The sequence below is a fragment of the Manacus candei genome, unplaced genomic scaffold, assembly GCF_025592945.1.
Source record: "Manacus candei isolate 608988 ecotype Guabito, Panama unplaced genomic scaffold, ASM2559294v1 h1tg000010l, whole genome shotgun sequence".
Classification (NCBI taxonomy): domain Eukaryota; kingdom Metazoa; phylum Chordata; class Aves; order Passeriformes; family Pipridae; genus Manacus; species Manacus candei.
In genome coordinates this window covers 5,469,604-5,490,937 of record NW_026138058.1, presented here as the reverse complement: position 1 = coordinate 5,490,937, position 21,334 = coordinate 5,469,604, and the positions used below count along the sequence as shown (strand labels likewise).

Here is a 21,334-nt window from a genome sequence, read left to right as displayed (position 1 = left end):
CCTCACACAGCTTTTGCACTGAGGCTGTTTCACACAAGAGCATTTTGTGCAGCCTTGACTTGTAGCAGTGCCAGGGCACACTAATGCATGACAGACGCTGAGAGGCTGCAGCAATACAGCTGCACGGTGGTAGCAAACTGAACAGTGTGTAAGAAAATGGGTAGGTGAAGTGCAACCTAGATAATCTGACTCTAATTTATGGGCCTAAGTGAGAAAAGGGAGTTGAATTCTCGAACAACTTAAAGCACGCGAGTAAAAATTGTAACTTTGTCACAGGTCATATGCTTTTTCTGGTTCTACCCTAAAGCCAGTGGATGTTTTGCCTGACATAGGATCAGTGAAAACTGTGTTTCTTGTACAAAAGCATGTTCTCTTGTCTACACTTAGGCTTGAAACTAAGAAAGAGAATTTATATCTTTTTGTATAACGTTATCTGTGTTCTTGCATCCATAACAGAGCTACCATTTTAAGACAGAGATGCTAAGAGCAGATGCTAATTTGCTTTAAAAAATAGTATTCAAAGCGAAAACTAGTGCCTTACAGGTCATCAGTAACTTAGTTGTTGTGCTCGGGATGACATACAACATAGGTATGCCATTTCAAGTTAATTTATCATAATTCTGTGCAGTGTAATGGAAATCACACATGCCAGCCACCATAACAGGGTGCAATGTGAGGTTTCCACTGAACCAGCAAGCTGAAAGTTGGTTTTATCAATAGTGCTAACGCTCGAGCTGGGTACCTCTGATGAGGGACCCCAAACAAAGAAATCGTGGGGCAATTATGCTCCTACCACCTAAGTTCCCTACCCCTCAAGTGATAGTTTGGACCAATACTAATAAAAGGGTCCAGGGTCTTCCTGGTTTTCTGCTGGTTTGATTTGTTTTCTGGGTTTTTTTTACTAAGAGGTTGTTAAGTTTTCATCTTCCTATACAATATCACATCCTCTTAGGTGGGTTTCAACTGTTACCGTGTTGGAATCTGGTTGCTACAGATCATAAACCACGATCTATAGGTTCTGTCCAGCTATTATTTATAGCTATTATTTATGCTGCTAGCTCCAAGTTTTAACTAACTTTGTCTACAACAGAAGATAGACTGCAAATTCTTTTTAAGTTCACTTGAGTAAATATGTAGCTGCAGAGCTCCCTCTAGCAGAGTTCAGTCATTTTATCCAGCTTGTTTTCTGAAGTGGTTCTACAACTGCTTTTCTCTCTGTTTTCTTCAAATACATTGTTTCATACAGAGGCTTTTTCAGGAGTTAAGGCTAGATATTCTGGGAATCAAATGTATTTTGGAAGAGATTTATAAAATACAGGAGCATTATTTTTATGAGAGACATAAGAGATGAGAAAAAGCATTCTTATCTTGAAAAGATTCCTGAGAAGAGCTTTTGAAATATGCAGTCACCTGTACCCTCCAATGAACATTTCAAGTGTGCTTGAAAGAGATGATGACAACTATGTTACCACCAAAAAAGACAGATCATTCTTCTTCACTGTGTATAAAACTGGAAGTGGTTCTTAAGAATTTTGTAATCGGTAAATTGGGAAAGTATCTTAACTAAGAAAAGTGAGTTCAGCATTTCTATGAAAGTTGTTTTTATAGAAGATTTATTTAATTTAATTTTAATTTTTTACTAAGTTGAATATGTATCTCACTGTATTTATCTTGACTGCAACACTCTAATGGCATTTGCTTCTTTAATAAAAGGGGTTTTTTACTTATCTTTGCTATACATACGCCCTTTATAATTTGTATTGATTAAAATAGATTTGATATGATACAATGTATTTTCTTACAATCACACTTTGCTTACTGCTTTTCTTGTTTTTCCTAATTCAATAAATTAAATACATTTCTAACAAAAAAATCTTCTATTGAACGTCGGAATAAATCAAGCAGAAATTAACTGGGTAATAAAAGTTAACATGATGACTTTCAACCAATGTCACCTTGAAGCTTTGCGGAACAGAAACTGTTCCTCATTAATATATCATTAATATCATTAATATATGACTGTCTTCACTGAATTATTAAAACACTTGTATTTGAACACTCAGAAAAACAGAAAGGAGATAATCTTTTTCCAATTTCAAGCCCCAAGACACATTAATATCTACAGCTGATCTACTATGAGTGGCATATCTATTTGTCTAAAAACAATGACAGCAATTGTTGTTCTTAAATTATATGAAGTACTGGAGGATATTGGGAAAACAAACAATACAACATACTGAGAGATGTTAGGAATTTTAAATTAATTGTTTGAAAGATGGAAGTGGGATTAATTTTCTTTTTCAAAGAGAAACTTTCCTTCAGAACAGAGCATGTAGAAGTTTGAAATAATGACCAAAATGCCTTAAAATAGTATGTCTCTTGCAAAGCTCTATAGGTTACTAAAGCAGGAGCAAAACTTCAGCAGACTGCAAGCTGAAAGCTGGTAAGCCACAGAGTCACTGGAGGAACCTTGCAGCATTCATAACCATTACAGGGAAAAAGTTGTCACTCTTTTTCATTTTCTTTTTTTTTATTTCCCCCCCTTTTTTTTTTTAAGTAGTCTCCTAGTTCATTCTTCAGTTTTCCCTGTATTTATGAATCACTAGTCTCAACAGAAGAGACACTTCATTTTTTGTACTGGCAGGTATTTAAGAAAAGAAGAGTAAGTGGGGGAAAAAATTCAATGTATTAAGATGGGCAAGATGACACTCCACTGCCAGACATATCTGAACTGCACACTTGTTCTCATTCAACAAATGCAGCTGATCTTTGGTGTAATGAGGACTGAACACCTTACTACAATATTTTCTGCAGTGTCTAAAAGCAGCAGAAGATTTTGCCTTCTAATTATTTCCCTTTTCTGAATGAAGCAGTGGTCCTTCTCACTAGCTTTTTCATAGGTCAAAAGGGAGAAGAGGAGGAACAACTTGCTCATTTTGGTGCATTTCCACTGCTTAGATGGCCAGTTCATAGGCCAGGAGGGACAGTTAGAGGAAGATCTTGCTTATTTGGCCATTTTCCACATAATTTCTTGCAATTAAACCATATCGCTGTTTGCTTTTTTGCTGTCCCTTTCTCTCTTTTTCTCCAGAAGTCATGCTAAAAGAGAATATATGTGTGGTTCTCCTAGCATGTAAAACCACATGTGTTTCTTAAGGCAGTCTAACCTTCATAATCTCAAGTCAAAAAGGAAGCAAAATTGATCTAACTTTTCATAAATATCAATTGGAAATAGACAATAACAATTATGCTTTTATATAGACTGTGAAATACAAGCGATAGCCATCATGATGCATGTGTAATATAAAACCCTATATTTAACTTCCTTGTCAGAACTAAAATCAGCCTGAATGCAGGTTTCTGGACCCGGGTTTCTTCTAAACAACCAATGGTTTAAAGTTGAATTTAAGATTTTTATTAAATGGGAAGAGTCCCACCTGTGTAAGTTTTTGCCTTCACAGCCCCCACAGTTGTAGCTGTAATAATAAGAGGCTTTTTGTTCTAGAACACCTGGGCACAAAGAAGGTAGCTATTTAAGCAGGCGAGGGACCCCACTCTTTGATTTAATCTGTAATAACTTGAATTTGGTACCTCACAGGTTGTATTTTAAAGCCTCCATCTCTCCACCCACACCCCCAGGTTTCTTCTTTGCTTTGCAAAAAAATATTTCTTTGGTTCCTTTTTGCATTTGGAATACTTTTCCAGAAGAGATGTCTTTATTTCCAAAGATCAAAGGAAGGCTTTCTCCTAATATGTGCAGACTGATGAATGAGGGGATAAGTAACTGTAGTACAAAGAAATCTTGCTACATTGAGAAGGAAACTGGAGGTGCTGCCTTGGCACCAGTGTGCAAATACCAAACATAGGTTTCCCGAAGCAAAAAAAACCCACCAACATTCTCTGATCTATGTTCTGCAAAGACTTACCTTTCCTGGGTAACTGCAAGGTTTTAAAGTATATTCCCTTTTTTCTTTTTTTTTTTTTTTTTTGAGTAGCAAAGGCCAGATAGCCTTTTTATTTTAACTTAAAGTATATTTTCCATTTAAACTCATCTTCTGAGTGTATTCATGAAAAAGCTTAGTTTGTACAAAAGGTTAAGCCAGTTTCACTATCTCTGAAAAACTGTCACACACTGACACTCACCTTGTTAAATCAGCCATCCCTATTGCTTCTAGACCCTGCTCTTCCCCTTTCCTTCACACCAAAATTAAAGTGAAAGATGGGAGGGGTAAAGTGAAGATGATCTTACTTGTTTATAAAACGACTGAATTTATAACATCTTGGATTGCTATTATGTTACCTAACATAAATGTCAAAATAACTGGATCTTCTATCTAGAAGACCAGCTTGGAAGTGAGAGGTCACAGTCATGTATGTGACTTTAAACTCAATTTGTGTAGCTTTCAACAGATCACTAGATTGTGTCTATGTGCTTTTTTTCACCAAAAATTAAGATAAAAATATGCTTTCGTAGGCATGTGAGTAAACTGTAAAAGGCTGTGATACTGGGACCTTGAAATCCTTTAAGTGTATAGAACAATTGCTAGTCTTTTCTTGGCAGGATAGCCATTTCTTTAGGTTTTTTAGTGATATGTTCATACTATCTGTCCCAGGTGTCATACAGTAGTACTTAATCTGAATACATGGAAACATCTTTCCTTCATATTGGACAGGAATCAGGCTTACACACTTATCTAGGCATGGAGGTAAAATCCTTGGCGTACAAGCTTTTGCACTGGCAGAAAATGCAGGAGCGACCCTGAACATCAGATCTACATTATTTATAAGTAATATCAAAGTTTTCTGGCAGCACATCATAGCATTTTATTGGATAACTGAGCGTTTTACATAGTGATGATACATAGCGTTTTTAATCTTCAGGGAGCTCTGCAAACAGAAACTAGTGTCTCCTCCACAGCGCAGATCTTTGAGCTCTCTGTTGACTGACACTTCCCGGTTTTGGCCAGGAACATCATCACCATTCTGTGGCTTGCCAATTTATTAATTTCTACTGCCTGACCTCACTTAAATACACCAACATTTATGCTTTTATTCTTATCTGTCTCAGCATAATGGGAGGGAGAGGGGGGCAGAGATTAATTACTGAGAAGCAAAACTTAGAACATCTCATATGATGGCAGTAATTTTTTTTTCCACCTCAGTTCGAGCAAAAGACTTCTAGAGAGCAGCTTGGAAACCCTTTAGCCATGTGTTCTTGGCTTCCTGCCTGTTCGACAGAGGTCTTGCACAACTTGTGTTTTATGTGCTGTCACCTTGATTTCTCTATATTTGAGCTGGTCTCCTGGTGCCACTGTTTGCCATTGGCCTGCCTTCAAAGCGAGTGCCTGTGGACAGTACTCATAGGGTATGTAACATACCGTGTGCTTTGACAACTCATGTGGTCTTAATGGGTTTCCCAGTTACAGAGGCTAAAAGAGCAAGGCAGCCTGTTCTACCACACAGCAGTCCTTATGAATAAATCCTTTGGATAGGAGAAAATAAATCATTTCTACAATGTTTGCTTTTTATCTGGTAGCTATAATGAAGTCTTTCTCTCCTGCGGCAAAGGAAAGTGCAAATGGGATATTCGCAATGTCATTTAAATGAATAATGACTGGAGAGACTAGTTAATCTCATTTCTCTAAGGCTTCATGATATCTTCAGTGCTTGCAGATAGGTAACAACCTGAGGATGAATGTCTAGAAATAAGTGATTATCTTTGTTTAGCTATGCTATTGAATGCTCTCTTTACGTCTACACAGAAAGAAAGAAAGAAGCAAGATTATTTATATGCCTTACTTTACAAAACAGAAAGGAATAACCTTCCTACATGGACAGCTTCCTTTGACTTACAGCTTTTGAAGTGATATCTTATCTTCTCTTTATCCTCTCTTGTTTTACTTGACTTTTTTTTCCTTGATTACTTTTCAATCACCTCTACACTGGCTTCTCCTGGATCCATTTCCCTGCCTGTCTCAGGGCAAGTTAATAATGTAATAGATATATTGTTACATAATAAAAATAATAACACACCTATACCGATAATATGAAGACTATACAGCAGTTTAACTGCCTGTCTAGAACTCATTCAGTTTTTTAAACATCTCTTGGAGCCACATTTCAAGTCACACAAGATTTGCCTGCATTGCATTGTCATTCCCAGTCCTGCGTTCTTCATTTTTATTTTTGAGTTCATATGCTTCTGAGCTATACTGATTCCGTGACTGAGAAACAAAACAGGGGTTTTGGCTTTTTTTTCCCAAAGACAGAATGCTGTAAATGGATTATGATGTTAATACCACTCAGCATTACTGCGTTTGTAAGTATGGAGAGTATTTTGAACTCACTGTATAATTCTTGACTTGATTGGCCTATTTCTCTGCATAAAATAAGAATAAATTCTGAAACAGACAGGCTGACTAGCAGGGCTGGGATAAATATGGCTTATAGAGTCTTTTAAACTTCCTAGTTTAAACATAGCAGACATCTACCTAACATTTACTGATAAACTAATGTAGTTGCCAATAATTTTGGGTTTATCATAAATGCTAAGTTTTTTACTCAGTTCCAGGTGTTTGCAGTTTCTACCAAAAATTTTCTTCTATTCCTGCCTGCTGACCCTACACCCTATGAAAGCAATAGTTACATAATGTCGACAGTAAATTGTATATGCTGTTCAGTACAGGCAGAGTTTTATAAAGATTGGAACAAGATTTCAATAGCACTTGTAAATTAATACTTTAAACTTATACACATCAATCCCAAAAGCTTTTCTCTTTTAAATTCAGATATGCATGTAAACTGTGGAAGGGCTGGAACCTTAATTCTCACTGACTCAAAATTTCTTAAAACCTAGCGTCTTTTTCTGCTCTACCTTTTGAATAACAAAGTTTTGAACTGCAAAGAACAAAAGCTTAAAGGGTAGGCTAATTATTGTTTCCAATTTCTTTTTTCATATGCCATTTTTCTATCATCCTTCCACCTGATCCTTCAAAGTAAGTAATTTCCTTCAGAAACAAAGCAAGTACATTTTGCCATCAATGGAAAAAAATTGTTATCAGAGATTCACAATGCCACACAAGGTCTTGAACTGTTATTTTTGCCTTTCCTCTGGTTAGAGATAGAAATTCATAGATAGGACTCTACATTTTTATGAATGATTACATCTTCACAGCTTTCAGATAACTCCCAAAATGCAAATCAAGCTGTGCTTTGCCATCTTCTTAATAAGGAAATGAGACAGAAAGATGGTTTTTTCATGTTCTTGAAAATTTAGGAAATGTAGTTTCTTATTTAGTTGTTTGAATTTGATGAGAAGCTTGGGATTTTGATGGGTTTGCCTCTGTATCGAAGAAATCAAGCAGAGAGCTTTGAATCAAGCTTTGAAATCTTTAATGTGCCAAAGAAATCTTACTTACTTGCTCTCTCCTTGGTCACAATGGGCAAAGATTTAAAGTTGGCTGGTGGAATCTCCATTCAAGGTTTTAAGACCTAGTATGTTTCTTCTTGTGTTGATTTAACTTTCTATTTATGTTCAAAGGATAGAGAGCTAATTTCTGCCTCTGAGCTCTTGTCATTTTAGTGTCCCAGAAATGATTGGACTTGGTACTTAGTGCCATGGTCCAATTGACAAGGTGGTGATCACTCAAAGGTTGGACTCAATGATCTCAGAGGTCTTTTCCAAACTAAATGATTCTATGATTCTTGGAAATCAGTAATATTTTTTCTCCATCAGATGATTTGCAGGTATCAAATTTGAAGTCTTGCTCTTTTAAGGTGTTCCAAAAATGGGAACAATTTGCTGATCATTTTGGATTAGCCTTTTCTCCATAACTGATCAGGTGATCTGTTTTCTTGTTAGATGATTCAGTTTAGAAATCTGAGGAAGCTCCTCTTTGAGCAAGACTTTAGCAAGGGAAGTTGTGTGGAACCCAGGTTCACATAGAGTGCCTTGCTGTCTTTTAAGTGACTTCAATTTGAGTAGAATACTCTGCTACCTTCCTTGTACAGTTGAGCTCTCTGTCAAAATGCCAACAATTGCCACACATTATTTTTTTTCTGAATAAGAAATTAGCAAATTAAAAGGATATAATCAAAGAGTTGTGAAAACCTGTTCTACTTAAGCTGTGACTTGGCCATGCATTCTACCTATACAGTGTGTTGAAAATATATTTTTAGCTATTCATATATTCCATTCACAAATATCTTGATCAATTCACAATATGACTTTGAGAGGTAACTCACATGATAACAACGGTGACCTGGGAGTAAATTTCACTAAATAACCTAAACTCAACAGGATCACAGGAATTAGTGGTGTGGCATAAAAATATTGAGTTCCTATGGGTTTAGCTCTGTACTTTTAAAGTTGATGCACTTTAAACCAGCAAAGATATCAAGCTCACAACAGTTTGACACATATCCTACTCCACGGGTCATCTGATTGTATGAAGGAGTTCAGATGTAAATGTAAGATTTGCTCTGAAGCAAGACCTGGTAAAGAGAAGTTGTTTGAAGTGGTCTTAAATATATACCTTTTAAATAAACCCTTCGTTTTGAACATGTAAATAACAGTATAGAATTACAGACTAAACATTCAGAGTCTGTGAGCTAACAGATAGTGGAAATTCAATGTTCAGTGGAAGGGCAACATTTTCTAAAGTGGAATAGAACTCTTTTCATTCATGCTTAGGTGGAGAAAACTTTCACTGGTCCCCATATATCTTGAGCATCAAAAAGTATTTAGTTTAATCTGCTTTTAAACAAGTTTCTTTATACTGAGATAACATTTGAAAAGCACCTTAGACACAGGAAGATGTGAAGTTCTGTTTCTAATCTCAATAGTTATATGTGGCCTTAAGGTAGTAATCCCCCTTCAAAGCAGAATAGATTTTCTTTCCATTAATCTAGCATATTTTGTTAAGGTGTAAAAGTTTGAAGCAAATCTGAAATATTTTAAAAAAATCAATGGTATAATCAATATTTTTATATAAAACACATGCAAAGATAATTAACAACTATATCCCTATGAAAAGGTTTAAAGGTTTGGGGGGGGAGGTTGATAACAATTACTAGAGGCAACCTTGTACATAATGTAAAGCTGAGGTAATCTTAAATCACTTTTGTATGTATAAACTTGATCGCTTTTACAGTTAGATGATTACGTAAAGAGAAAAAATAAACCAAGGAAAGTCCCTGGCTGACGGTGGTGTTTATATTGCTAGATGCTGACATTTTGAATTCAACAGTATGATCTGTCCCTACTTACCCTAATCCCCAGAAATAAATCACTCTAAACAGACTGAGTGAAATGGGGGCACGGGGAGAGTGGGGATTCTGCCCTTGCTTACATAAGGTAAGACAGTAACTACAGCAGGATTTAGAAAAAACCATGGTGGGGGGAAGGCTGTGGAAGTTGAAGAGTGATATTGATGTCTTCGAATGATGATTTGAAATGTTTGTGGTTTTTTATCAGTGATCATGAATGGTCTCAGAAAACTGAAGAAATGAGAAGTCAAGCCTGTGGTGGGGCCTGAGAGAATCCTTGCCCTGCCAGCCCCCAAGGGACTGATGTAAATATATGTGAATAAATATATGTGAATTCTGTGAACATAACATCGGGGGGACTAAAAGAGAGGAAATTGCCAACAATCTATTGATTTCAACAAAATCAGGTTGATTTGTCTCAGCCAGGAAGGACTGATGAGGACACACTCTTTATGTCACTTTCTATAATTTTTTTTCTCATGTCACTGAGATAGTCTGAATCACTGATATACTTTAAAATTTAACACATTCTGTACTTAATGCATTTACAGTTCCACATGAGTCCCTTAAAATGTCAAAAGGCTTCGACCTTTCAGTGTAGATTTAAGAATTTACTGGAGCAAACTCAATGTTTCTTTTCGTTTAGCTCTATATAAAGTTTGAAGATATTATTTCTTCCAATTTTAAAAATGTGTAGTTAACACCAGCCCATGCACAACATGTTCTGCAAAATGAAAACTACTTTGCAAAGACTTTTGATGACTTTGTGATTAAGAAAATAGTCGGTACCCGTGCATAAAATGTTATTCTCTCTGCAAAATAACTGTATTATGAAAGCATTGTTTTGTTCCTTTAATTCTTATTCTTTTAGACATAGGCTTCCCTGTACTAGTTTCACAGTGATAACAGTTAGCATGTGGTGGGCTACAATATCATCTACCAGTATTAACCTATGACCAGGCTCTTTGTTAAAACTAATGGACACCAGTAGGGGCTCTATTTTATAGCACAGTTTCTGTAAACTTAAGCACAGAGAACTTCCCCCTACATTTTTACCTAAACTATTGAAATGATAAAACATAGAATGAACTGAAGAAATTTGTTGCAGCTCCATGTTGACTTTAGCTTGTCGTGTATTCATATGTGAGGAACTGTTAGAAATGTTCCTTTTTTTGGCTGGTGATTAAGTAAAACATACTAAAGCATTTTTCAATTATTTCTTACTCTGTTTACCCCTTGCAGCTTGTGTTGAAAAGGCCAAATTCTCCTTACCTTACTGTTGAAAGCAGTGCTTTTTTCTTTTTACTAAGTTTATACATGTTAGTAAAAGAAGCAGAATTTGGTCCAAAGGGACTAACTTCAGCAGATTGAAAACAGTCACAGTAATTCACAGTTTTAAAATAAGGAGATACACATGCCATATCTTTTTACCTCATTCGTGCTTGTTGTGCATTTTTATATTTTGGGATGTAACTGCATACACATTAAAGATGTTCTCCATGTGATATAGCATGTTGTCTATATATTCTGATTTGTTTTAACAAAAATACAAGAAGGATTTGTTCCTAGTAATTATTAGGTTATAAACCACATCTTGCAGCACTTCCTGATCAGTTGAAAGGAGAGTCTTGGCTGTGAAAAGGCTGCAGGATTTGGCCTATTAACTAATTCCACTGTAAATTAGTATGTATGCTGTTATTTACTTGGGAAAACAAAGCTTCACTTTAAATGCATTTTAAGGTCGCCTAATTATCCGGCAAATACCACTTCGCAGTCTCTGAAAACTCCCTTCTTCTTAATCAATTCATCTTGTTTTTACTAAGTCCCTCTGATTTTGCTTCGTGTAAGTTGGCTCTGATGCAAAAAAAAAAAAAAAAAAAGGACCAGTGTATGATAACTTTTTTTTCCCTATAAAATAAAACAACAAATCAAAAATACTGTTTGGAGGCAATTGAGAATACCTACCCACGCAGCACAGGTTTCAAGCAGCTATTGAACACAGCAGAAAGCAAAAGCCAGCTGCATTTAGCTTCTGTGGAGTTTAAACCTGTTTCTTATTTGGAGCCGTAACACGTGATTTTTGTTTGTTTGTATGTTTTGCTTTTCATTTTACACAACTTACTTCTAGAAAGAATTCCTGCAGCTTCTTAACTTACTCTTAACGGCACAGATGGCTTTCCTCACCACACTAGATTGCTCTACTTTCCCCTAAGGCAGAACAATCACCTTTGACACCACCAGCAGTAGGTAGAGCAGCAGAAGTTACGACAAACCCCAGCTTTCAGAGGGAGGTATTTACCTGTTGCTTCCGCAGTTCATGCTGAGGTTACATGTGCAGCTTAAAGCTTTTCGCTCGTCTACTCATTTACTCTGCTGACAAGGGTCGGGGTGGAAAGTTATGGGTTTCCACGAAGAGCTGCGTGGTGGGGGCAAAAGGGAGTTTAGAATCAAATTACACGAAACGAGGCTAAGGCGGCCAATCTCTGCCGTTCCCTGAATTTAGGCAAAGGCTCCGCTGAGCGCCCTCCTGGATACGGGGATGAGGGGAGCCCTTCCTGCTGCCGGGGCGCACGCGGCCGATAGGGGCGGGCGGGGTGCGAAGTGCCGTCGGTCCGGGCGGGGGCCGCGCAAAGGACACGCGTGTCGTGTCGTGTCGTGTCGTGTCGTGTCGCGGCCCGGTCCCGCCCGGGCGCCCGCCCGCGGCCCGGCGGCAGCGGCGGGGTTGCGGAGGGGCGAAGGAAGGGGGGCCGCGCCGGGTGCCCGCCCGGGCGGGGCGGGGCGGGGCCGGACGGGACGGGGCCCGGCGCGTCCCGCCCCGTGGGGGCGAGCGGCGGGCGGGGGCAGCGCGGTCGCTGCCGCCGGGGCGCAGCTGCCCGCCCGCCGCTGGGCGCTGTGTGCGCGCACGGGCCGCGCTGCCGCCTGCCTGCCTGCGCCAGCCCGCCCGGACACGCGGACACACGGACACGCGGACACACGGACACGCGGACAAGCGGACACAGGGACACAGGGACACACGCGCGCCCGCCGCGCGCTGCGCATCCCGCGCCGCCCGCCCGCCCCGCCGGGACGCGCGGGTCGCGCTGTCCCGCAGTTTCTCCGCGGGCGCCCAGGTGGCTGCGCCCCGCAGCGCTCCCCCCGCAGCGCTCCCCCCGCAGCGCTCCCCCCGCCCGGCCCGGCACGACTCGGCACGGCTCTCCCGGGGTGTCCTGCCAGCCGGCGTCCCGCGGGCGCGGAGCCGATGGCGCTGGGCGGGAGGATGCGCCTGAGCCGCGTCTGCTGCGTGTTCTACCAGCTGTGCGTGCTGTCAAGCGGGCTCGGCGCAGGTAAGTGCGCGCCTTCCGTGGGACGGGCCGAGTTTGGGTTGGCCTCCGCGCCCCGGCGGCTGCCGGTGGCCGGTACCTGCCCATTGTTAAGAGCCGTGCCCGCCCCCTGTAACCGGTGGGTGATCAGACAGTGCGCGCCTCGGCTGTGAGGGTGCACAGCGCTCGTCTGTACGAGACCTGATTTCCACAGGCAGCCCCGTCATCTCTCTCGGCAGTGCTGTTCCTAGATTGTGGGATGAATGTGTAAATAAAACTGTTTCCTGTCTCAGTCCGGTACTCAGATGTTTATAAACATAATGCTTGTACGCTGGGAATTTTGCTCATACTGGGATGTGGTGTGTGTGTGTAATACAAAGACATGTCTAATTAATGATTCTAATTCAGTTTCATTGTAACGACCGTCATCATACAGCGTGTGCATGCAACTGCCACTTGTATGTGCACTCAGAAATGTGCAGCCATGGGGTGTGTGTTTGTATTTGGCTGAACTTTGGAAATCATAATGGGGTCCTGCAAAACATGCTGAGAACAATTTTCAAATTTGTTCAGACTTTCTCCAACATTTTTTTTTTTTTTTTTTTAACCTATATGAAAAAGTTGTTACTTTGTCTAAATGAGGAAGGGTTAGTGTAACTTTCCTTGTCTGGAGGTGATGGTCAGGAAGAACATCCCCAGCTACTGGTACAAATGCAACTTCTGCCCAGCTTGGGTACCGCTTTCTCTCAGTGAGAGAAATGTGTCAGGACTGTGGTGCGTCCCAGACGCATCAGCAGGCACAGACACATTTAGCAGCTGACCCCCCTGCTGTTGTAAGGACAGGATGAAAGGGGCAAATGAAGCCCACTGTATTTTGTGTGGCATGCTTGGTGCTCTGGGAGTCAGAAGAAGCATGTTGTGGGGGGCATAGGGTAGGTTTTTGGCATGCATTGGGTGCTGCTGGGTGCTCCACTCGTTTAAAGCATCTGCTGGCTTTCCTGCAGGTCTCCATGCTTCGGAAGAAATTGAGGAGTGGGAGATCGTCTTCCCGGCACTGTGGAGCCCGGGCCAGCAGGAGCCAACAGGTGGCAGTGGTGGTGGTGGGGGCTGCAACGCCGACCCCAGCAGTGGGAACCGAAGTGGCACCTTCAGTGCCCCTGTCACACCGAGCCCAGTGGCGGGCAGCTCCCGAGAGGTGCGTTCAGTCTCCTCCTCGGTGGATGGGCAGGCGCAGGCTGTAGGGGAAGCAGCAGAGGAAGAGGACACTGAGGATGAGTATGAGTCTCAGGAGTTTTACCACTGGTCCCCTCTGCCCCAGGGGTCTGGTGCTGCCTCTCAGTTGCCACCACCACCATCCCCTCCACCACCACCTCCTGTAGAGGATGGAGATGAGGTGCTGCTGAGGATCCCAGCTTTTGCTCGGGAGCTCTACCTGCTGCTCAAGAGGGACAGCCGCTTCCTGGCTCCTGGCTTTGCTGTGGAGGAGCGGCTCGGGGGTGAGGGCAAAAGTCCACCCAGTGCTGCACAGTCACAACCTGAGAGAGCTTGTTACTACAGTGGTGCTGTCCTCCGCTACCCAGGCTCCTTCGCCTCCTTCAGTACCTGTGGTGGATTGGTAAGATGACTTTGCATGCAGGGGTATCTCCAACATCTCTATCCAAGTGTCTGCTTCATCTCTTGCTTTTCACTCCCATCCCTTTCCTAAGGTCTTCTTTCTTTCACGTTGTTGTGGGTCCTACCTCTGTACTTATCCTTATTTTAACCATTTTTCCATTCATACTTTTGTTATCCTACTCATAACTTTTCTCAAATCCTCCTTCTGCCTTTATCCTGTACAGTTGTGATATTATTTATCCCATTTCCAGATACACTGTTGTTTCTCAGTCCCATACATTTCCGGTTTTGGATTTTCTTCTTAAAACCATTCTTTCTTAAAATTTCTCTCATCTCTGTCTGTAATTTTATCTTGGTCTTCAGTGGATGTCTGTAATTAGTTACCTCCATCCTCACTCTCCATTCTTTTCCCTATATCATCATCTCTTCTCCAGTCCATCTGTAATCCATTTGTTCTTCATGCCCATCCTATATTCTAAGATTATCTTTCTCGTCTGTGCTATCTTCCTTGTCTTCTGCATCTCAGTTTTCAAACTGTTCTGTCTTTCCTACTTCAACCAGTATTTTATGTCTCCTATCTAAACTTTATTATTCCTTTTCTTTCATCCCTCTCATCCCTTTGGCCTTTTTTTTCTCTACCTCACAACTTCCCACATGTGGTACTTGTAGTTACTTGAATTTGGGGCTTCTTTCAGTTCTTCCGTAGAAGAATGCAATGAGGATGTTCTCAGCAGAAATGTTAATGCAGTCAGACCTTATCAATGGTTATTACTTCTGTGGCATACCTACCTTATTTAAAACAAATTTCACCTACTGTTATTTCTGTTGCATCAGTCATGATTTTTGCCAGATAAAGACCAGAACTGGGCACACTGACAACAGCAGTGGTGATCCACTGAGCTACAATCCTAAGATATTTGGGGATGGATGGAAAGAGTAGAAAGCAACTGTTATGATGTAAAATGCTGACAGGATTTAAACCAAGATCTCTTATTATTGTTACTACTATTCTCATTTGGGGCCTTTATATAGCATCATAAATGCATGTGCCTGCAGAGCTTAACAGAATATAGAATACAAGCAGTAATGGCACTAGGAAGAGTTAGCATCATCATGATCCTGGGTTTTTTTGGGTGGCTAGATGGTTGTAAATCACCACAATCACATGACAAATATTTTCTTGTATTTCTTTCTGAATCTGAACAAATCACCACAATCACATGACAGATATTTTCTCATGTTTCTTTCTGAATTTGAACATCTAACTTGTTTCATTGTTGATTCATGAAGATATGTCTGCCTGCTTTTTATTTGTATGGCCATGAAGTGAAACCAGGTAAAATGTGGAAATTTTGACTGCTTATTCATTTGCCTGTTTGAATGTATTCAAAAGTCAAAACACAAACAGAAAGTAGTGGAGAGGGAACATATGTGGATTGACACCAAATAAAATATTTACCTGCACTTCTGCAAAGTGAAACCGCCAAGTTTCACACAACTCTAAGTGGTTGGCATCTAATTATTGACATTTTGTCAGATTTTCCGAAGCCTGGTAGCAGAATTAATTGTGGAGAAAAACATTGAAAGTCAACCGACAGTTTGTTTGAAAGCAATCAGATAAAAGATTTTGTGTTATGGAAAAGCATTTCACTTCTGTACTCTTCATTATTTTTAGAATTTTACTTCCTTCTACATTGTCTTTGGGTAAAATTAAGTCAGAGAAAATCTCTGCAAAAAAATTGTTGGAGATAATTGTCACAAATGTCTGCTCAAAAGCGATGTACATCATTGCATATCTGTAATCTCTCTGATTTGTTTTATAAATTGAAATTCACTGTTTAAATAGACCACGGTTTCTTAAGAGTCCCATTAATAATTTTTGATTCTGTTACACTTTACTAGGAGCACCAGCTTGCTCCCAACCCTCTAGCCATCTAAGCATGCGTGTGCCCAGATCATGTTTCCCCATCCAGAAAACTGCAGCTGGAATATAAAGTATTCTGTGTATCTCAAATAAAATTGGAAACTGTTTTTTTTACATTGACTGGTGTTGTCATGATCCTCAACTGCACAGTCTTGTTTGTGGTGAAATAGTTAAGCAGCTGTTCTTCCTGAGAGTGTTGCTGTGTCAGGCACAGTTAGAGAAATTGCACAGTGCTATTATGTCAAAGTTGTCATAACAAATCCTGAGCTATTTGTCATTCTTTATTCAGTCATTGCTTGGGCTCTATTACATATGTAAGTTGCTGAGTTTCCAAGAGTATTGAAAAAACATCGTAACATGAATTGCATATTCCACCCTGTTTCATCTAGGCCTTGCCCTGGAAATAGAGCCAGGCAGTATTTCAAATTACATTTTCTTTTTTAATATGCAAAAATTCATTGAAACTTGAACTTACAAATATTTCATTGTAGTTACCTCAATTAGAATTTATTTTTTCACTTTAAATATAAAGACATTTCAGAGAAGATAAGTTATGAATGTCTTAGATGTACTCTCGTATCAAAGCCTTGCAGACTTTGGGTTAGAATTACTAAGCTGCATACACTTTGGAAAGTCAAGCAAGTGGGCTAAAATGCAGCTTAGATTCCACAATTCTGCTCTTTTAGTGAATCTCTTTACCCACCAAGAAAATTAAGTGTAGTCTGACAGACAACAGTGATTTTGCCGCACAGGAGGAAGCGTGAAGAAATATAGTGGTTTGGCCATCAAGAGCAGGGCAGGGTCATACATGGCAGTACAGATGTATGGCTGTTGCTGTAGGGCTAGTTTTGTGAAAAACTACTGCATCTTCAATAAATGAAAAAAGGGCCTTGGATGAAATTGTTGTACCATCCACACAGGATGCTGGTGTCTGTTCCAGCCTCTCAAGGCACAGAGACCTGACATGACAGTGATAATCAGGAAATTGAAAAAACTGTCTGTGTAGAAGTCTTAACTGATAATTCTATACACAGAATGACTGACGAATATTATTGCAGATGTTAGGCACCTTATCCCCTTGAAATTGGATTGAGATGCTTTTTTGAATATTTCACTGGTTGTGTTAGGGTAAAGCATGTAACGTATAGCACAACATTGAAGCTTCCCCACATTTATTTCAGTTCTTGAGAGCTTCAGTAATGTGTTTTTTCTCAAGCTGTTCATCCAAAGCCAGTATGGAGGGGTGATAATAACAGGGTTCATAACGTACCATGTAAATCATGTGAAAACACAAACGAAAAATGGAAGCTGTACTCCTACATAATTACTAACCATATCCTGACTGCAGCCATTGTCTTCATTTGGCAACTTACCTTGGAAAATGAAGGAAACATAACTCAGTGGATATTTTCTATTCCATTCTGTATTCCATTCTATATCCATTTCCAATGGAGCTATGCATGGACTGTCTAGAAACTCCATCATTTTGACCTTGCTGCCATCTCAGAGCTCAAGTGTTCAGTGGTGACAGCCCTATCCAACTCCTTGGTAAAAATGCTTGCGGATTCTTACATCTTTTTTGAAGCTCAGTGGGATTTGCTCTGAGTACATTTGGAGATTCTGCACTGGTGCTCTAGGAAGATTAATAAGGAGAGGTTTCCAGGGGTTATCCCATCTGTATGCTGACTGCCTCCTTGTTCATGGTTAGCCAAATGCCAGGATGCAAACAGTCCTGATGGTGACAGTGAGACTGAGCTGGACTATTAATTATTTAAGTGGTTGTTTCCTCTGCCAGCTTGTGTTTGGATATAATATTTGAAATAAGGAAAAAAAAATATAAAATGTTATTGAACAGTATTATTTGTGGCTGGTAATATATATAACTGGTAATTTTTTTTATGGTATGCTATAGGAGAAGCTTACTGTGGACTTATAATTAAGAAATCTGACTACTGTTTTTTCATCTATTATTAGAATGAAAGTTAAAGGAGCCTCACTGCTTTTCCCACATAGTGCTGTAAGCATGGCAGATGTGTGCTTTATCACCTACTTACCATTTCAGAAAGACAGATATAAATGTAATTTTTTCTCGCTACTGAATTGCTTAGGTAGTACTGTATGGTTGCCTACTGTCAGGTGGGGTTTTCACAATGTTTCTTTTTCTTTTAACTGAAGCAGTCTAATAAGTAGAGAACAGTTAGGTAGGGAAACGATTTGAATGGCTTTTTATTTCTAAAGCAATGAGGTATGTTTAGAGTTTCAAGAAGTGCAAAGAGGATGAACAGGACAATGCAGCTTCATCCAGTTGTGCTGTTCAGCTCAGTGCTTAGCACATTTTCTGACAGAACATCTCTGGAGTTCTGCCCAAAAAAGGCAGCATTGCCATTTGGGTTAATTTACTGGAGAGAAGTGTTGAAATTCGTCTGATTTTCACTGGATCTTAAAAATGTAAATAGGTCAATAGCATATTTATAGTTTTCTAAATACCCAACAAGTCAGTGTCAAATACTATTTGCAACTGAAATTAGTGTGCATTTTCATAGTCATTTGGGTAGGAACAAGTCTTGAGACACCTCTAATCTGGTCCAGGGAAAAGGTCTCTCTAGAGATGTGTATGGTGCTTTTATTAGGCCTCATTGCCTTTAACAAGTAGGTATTTAAAAAGCTGATCAATAGATTATAGACAAATACTTCACCTAAAGAGCACTATCTGAAGCAATGCTGCTAGCATCAGCAAAAAAATGGAGACAGTTGTTCTGTGTCATGCAGGCATGTGTCAAATATCATTGGAAAACAGCATTTCAACAAATATTTCTGATGCTAACGTCCTACTTTTACCATAGAACAGAAGTAAATTAGGATATGAAAAACCTGTGTGCCTTCTTTGGCTAATGGAAAGGTTGTATAGCACTTCAGTAAGATTTGAGACTTCCTGAAGCACCTCTACAAGAAATGTATTATTTTATTTGCTTCTGACACAAACTGTGTTTTGAAGATCACTGTCATTAACTAATAGTAATGGAATGACACAGGACAGATTCAAAATGTTTTAGATTTTTTAGGATGTTCTAAATTCATACAACCCTCCAATTGAGGACACATAACAGTAATTAAATCAATTTAAAAATTTCAGTGTTGTCTAAATTCTTCACAGAGTCACTTTTGAGGATAGGATTCAGCCTGAGAAAAGGCTGAATATATATTTTGACATCTTTCCTCCTAGGGAGGGATTTTAGCCACACTGCTTCAACATTTTTATATGAGAAAAATCCCAACGAACATAATTCTTAGTTACACTTCCCTGTGATTCCTGCAGTGAGAGTAGTGCCTGATATGGCAAGTGTATGTGAATTTTTGGACAGCTTGGACAATTTTGGAGAGCTCTGCTGAGCTTCTGCCTTTTGGTAGTACAACCCTTCGGTTATACACCTTCTTTCAGTGGCAGTGCAATACTTAACCTGCTGCAATTCCTTTCCTGGCGTAGGGTCAGATGGATTGAGGATGAATAGGCCGTTTGCGTTTGGTGTCAGTAAAGGGTCTATTTGCTGTGCAGTGGACGTGCAGGCTAAAATCCTGCCTTTGTGAGTACCCCCTGCTTTTGTCGGGCTCTGGGAGCAGGTGGTCAGAAGAAACTCAGGGACTTCATGCATTGCCCTGGGAAGCTGTGCTGTTAGAGATTGTGAGCTCTTGGGGTAAGGCTCCGAGGCTTCTTAAATAGACTTTCTTGCTTTGATCAAGCCGGAGAGTGACTTCCCCATTACACATCCTGAATCATACAGTACCAATATGCAATGGGTTAAATACCAAGCCTTTTGTCAACCAAATGTAGCGCCTCTACCTCCCCACTTCAGTGATGTTGCAGTTACACATGGGTATTGAGTAACTTCCACACCAGATGCTTTTCCTAAAGAAATTTGATACAATTACAGCTTCTTTTGTGCTGGTGGTAAGCATTAGAAAACGATCACCAACAATTTTTTGTAAAAGGGGAAAGAAAAGAGGCTGTTAGCAATCTTTATGGTCCATTTGATACATACAGGCTAAAGTTTGACATTGCAGGAGGAGGATTATAAAATTGAATAGGATTATCCTTGCAGGCTGCCAGGATGAAATTAAGTACGTGTTCTCTCCTTCTATACACCCAAGAAGGAGAGGACAAATACAAACGGTCTGCCTACTCTTGCATTACAAGTTTGTTAAAGAAATAAAACTTTGCTGAGAGGGACAGAAATAAATATGTGAGTGAGAGCACTCTGTGAGTATCCCACTCTGAGAGGTCACAGGTTCAACAAAATTTAATTTGTTGTCTTTAACTTATGCCTTTAGCTTTAACTTGTGTTTTGAACATCTTGAAATGGGCACTGTAAAATTTGTCCTCAGTAGAAATAGATGGGTAATGTGGGGCATGAGTGGAAATGTCAGAACAGAAAGCAGCTTTGCTCCTTTATGAATGTGGTGGTTTGTTTTTTTGTTGTTGTTGTTTGTTTGTTTATTTGTTTGTTGGGGGTTTTTTGTCCTTTTTTTTTCCCCAGAAACAAAACCAACAACAACAAAAAAAGAAAAGAAAACAAAACAAAGGAAAAAAACCAAAACCAAACCAAAACCCACAAAAAACCCAAGACAAAACAAAAAACCCAAAGCAAACAAACAAAAAACAAACAAAAAAAACAAACAAACAACCAAAAAACAACAACAACAACAACAACAACAACCCAAAACCAAACATCCCTGTGAAAATAAAGCATTGGAATAAAATTTGTACTTCCCACCTCTCCTTAAGGTAGAAGAACCAATGAAATGTGGAGGTGCTCCTGGGAGAATGCCTTCTTTCAGTGTCTCTGTTGAATCTGAACTGGGCTTTTCCTCCTGGGTTTATGTGACAGTGGAAGGTGGGAGAGAGGAGAGCAGTCAGACCTGTAGGAAGTCTGGTCTCTAACAGGACAAAGCAAGCTGTTAATATGAGGTTACTTCAGCAAACTTAGGCACAGGCACAGCTGCCACATTTTTGCCTCCTGTAAAAGTTTAGCTACTGTGTTTGTAATGTCTCTGGTATATTCAAATATCTTCATCAAAATCTCATCTTGAACGTTTAATGAAGGAGAACTGAATACACAGTAGAAAAGCCTGAGAAAATTAAAATCAAAAAGTGACTGTGGCCAACTGAAACCCAAGCATATATGTGCAAATGGAACACTAATAACACTATTAACAAACAAGTCGATTACAAACA

At 39.8% G+C, this 21,334-nt stretch overlaps 1 protein-coding gene across 1 annotated transcript in view; it reads left to right on the top strand.

The window, feature by feature from the left end:
- Nucleotides 1-12,428: 12,428 nt before the first annotated feature.
- The window catches only part of ADAMTS19 (ADAM metallopeptidase with thrombospondin type 1 motif 19), a 139,246-nt gene continuing 130,340 nt past the window's right edge, over nt 12,429-21,334 (top strand). The window contains exons 1-2 of the mRNA XM_051777410.1: nt 12,429-12,590; nt 13,571-14,181. Of these exons, the coding sequence (XP_051633370.1) occupies nt 12,506-12,590; nt 13,571-14,181 (696 nt within the window). The 5' untranslated portion in view covers nt 12,429-12,505. The remainder of the gene's footprint in view (nt 12,591-13,570; nt 14,182-21,334) is intronic.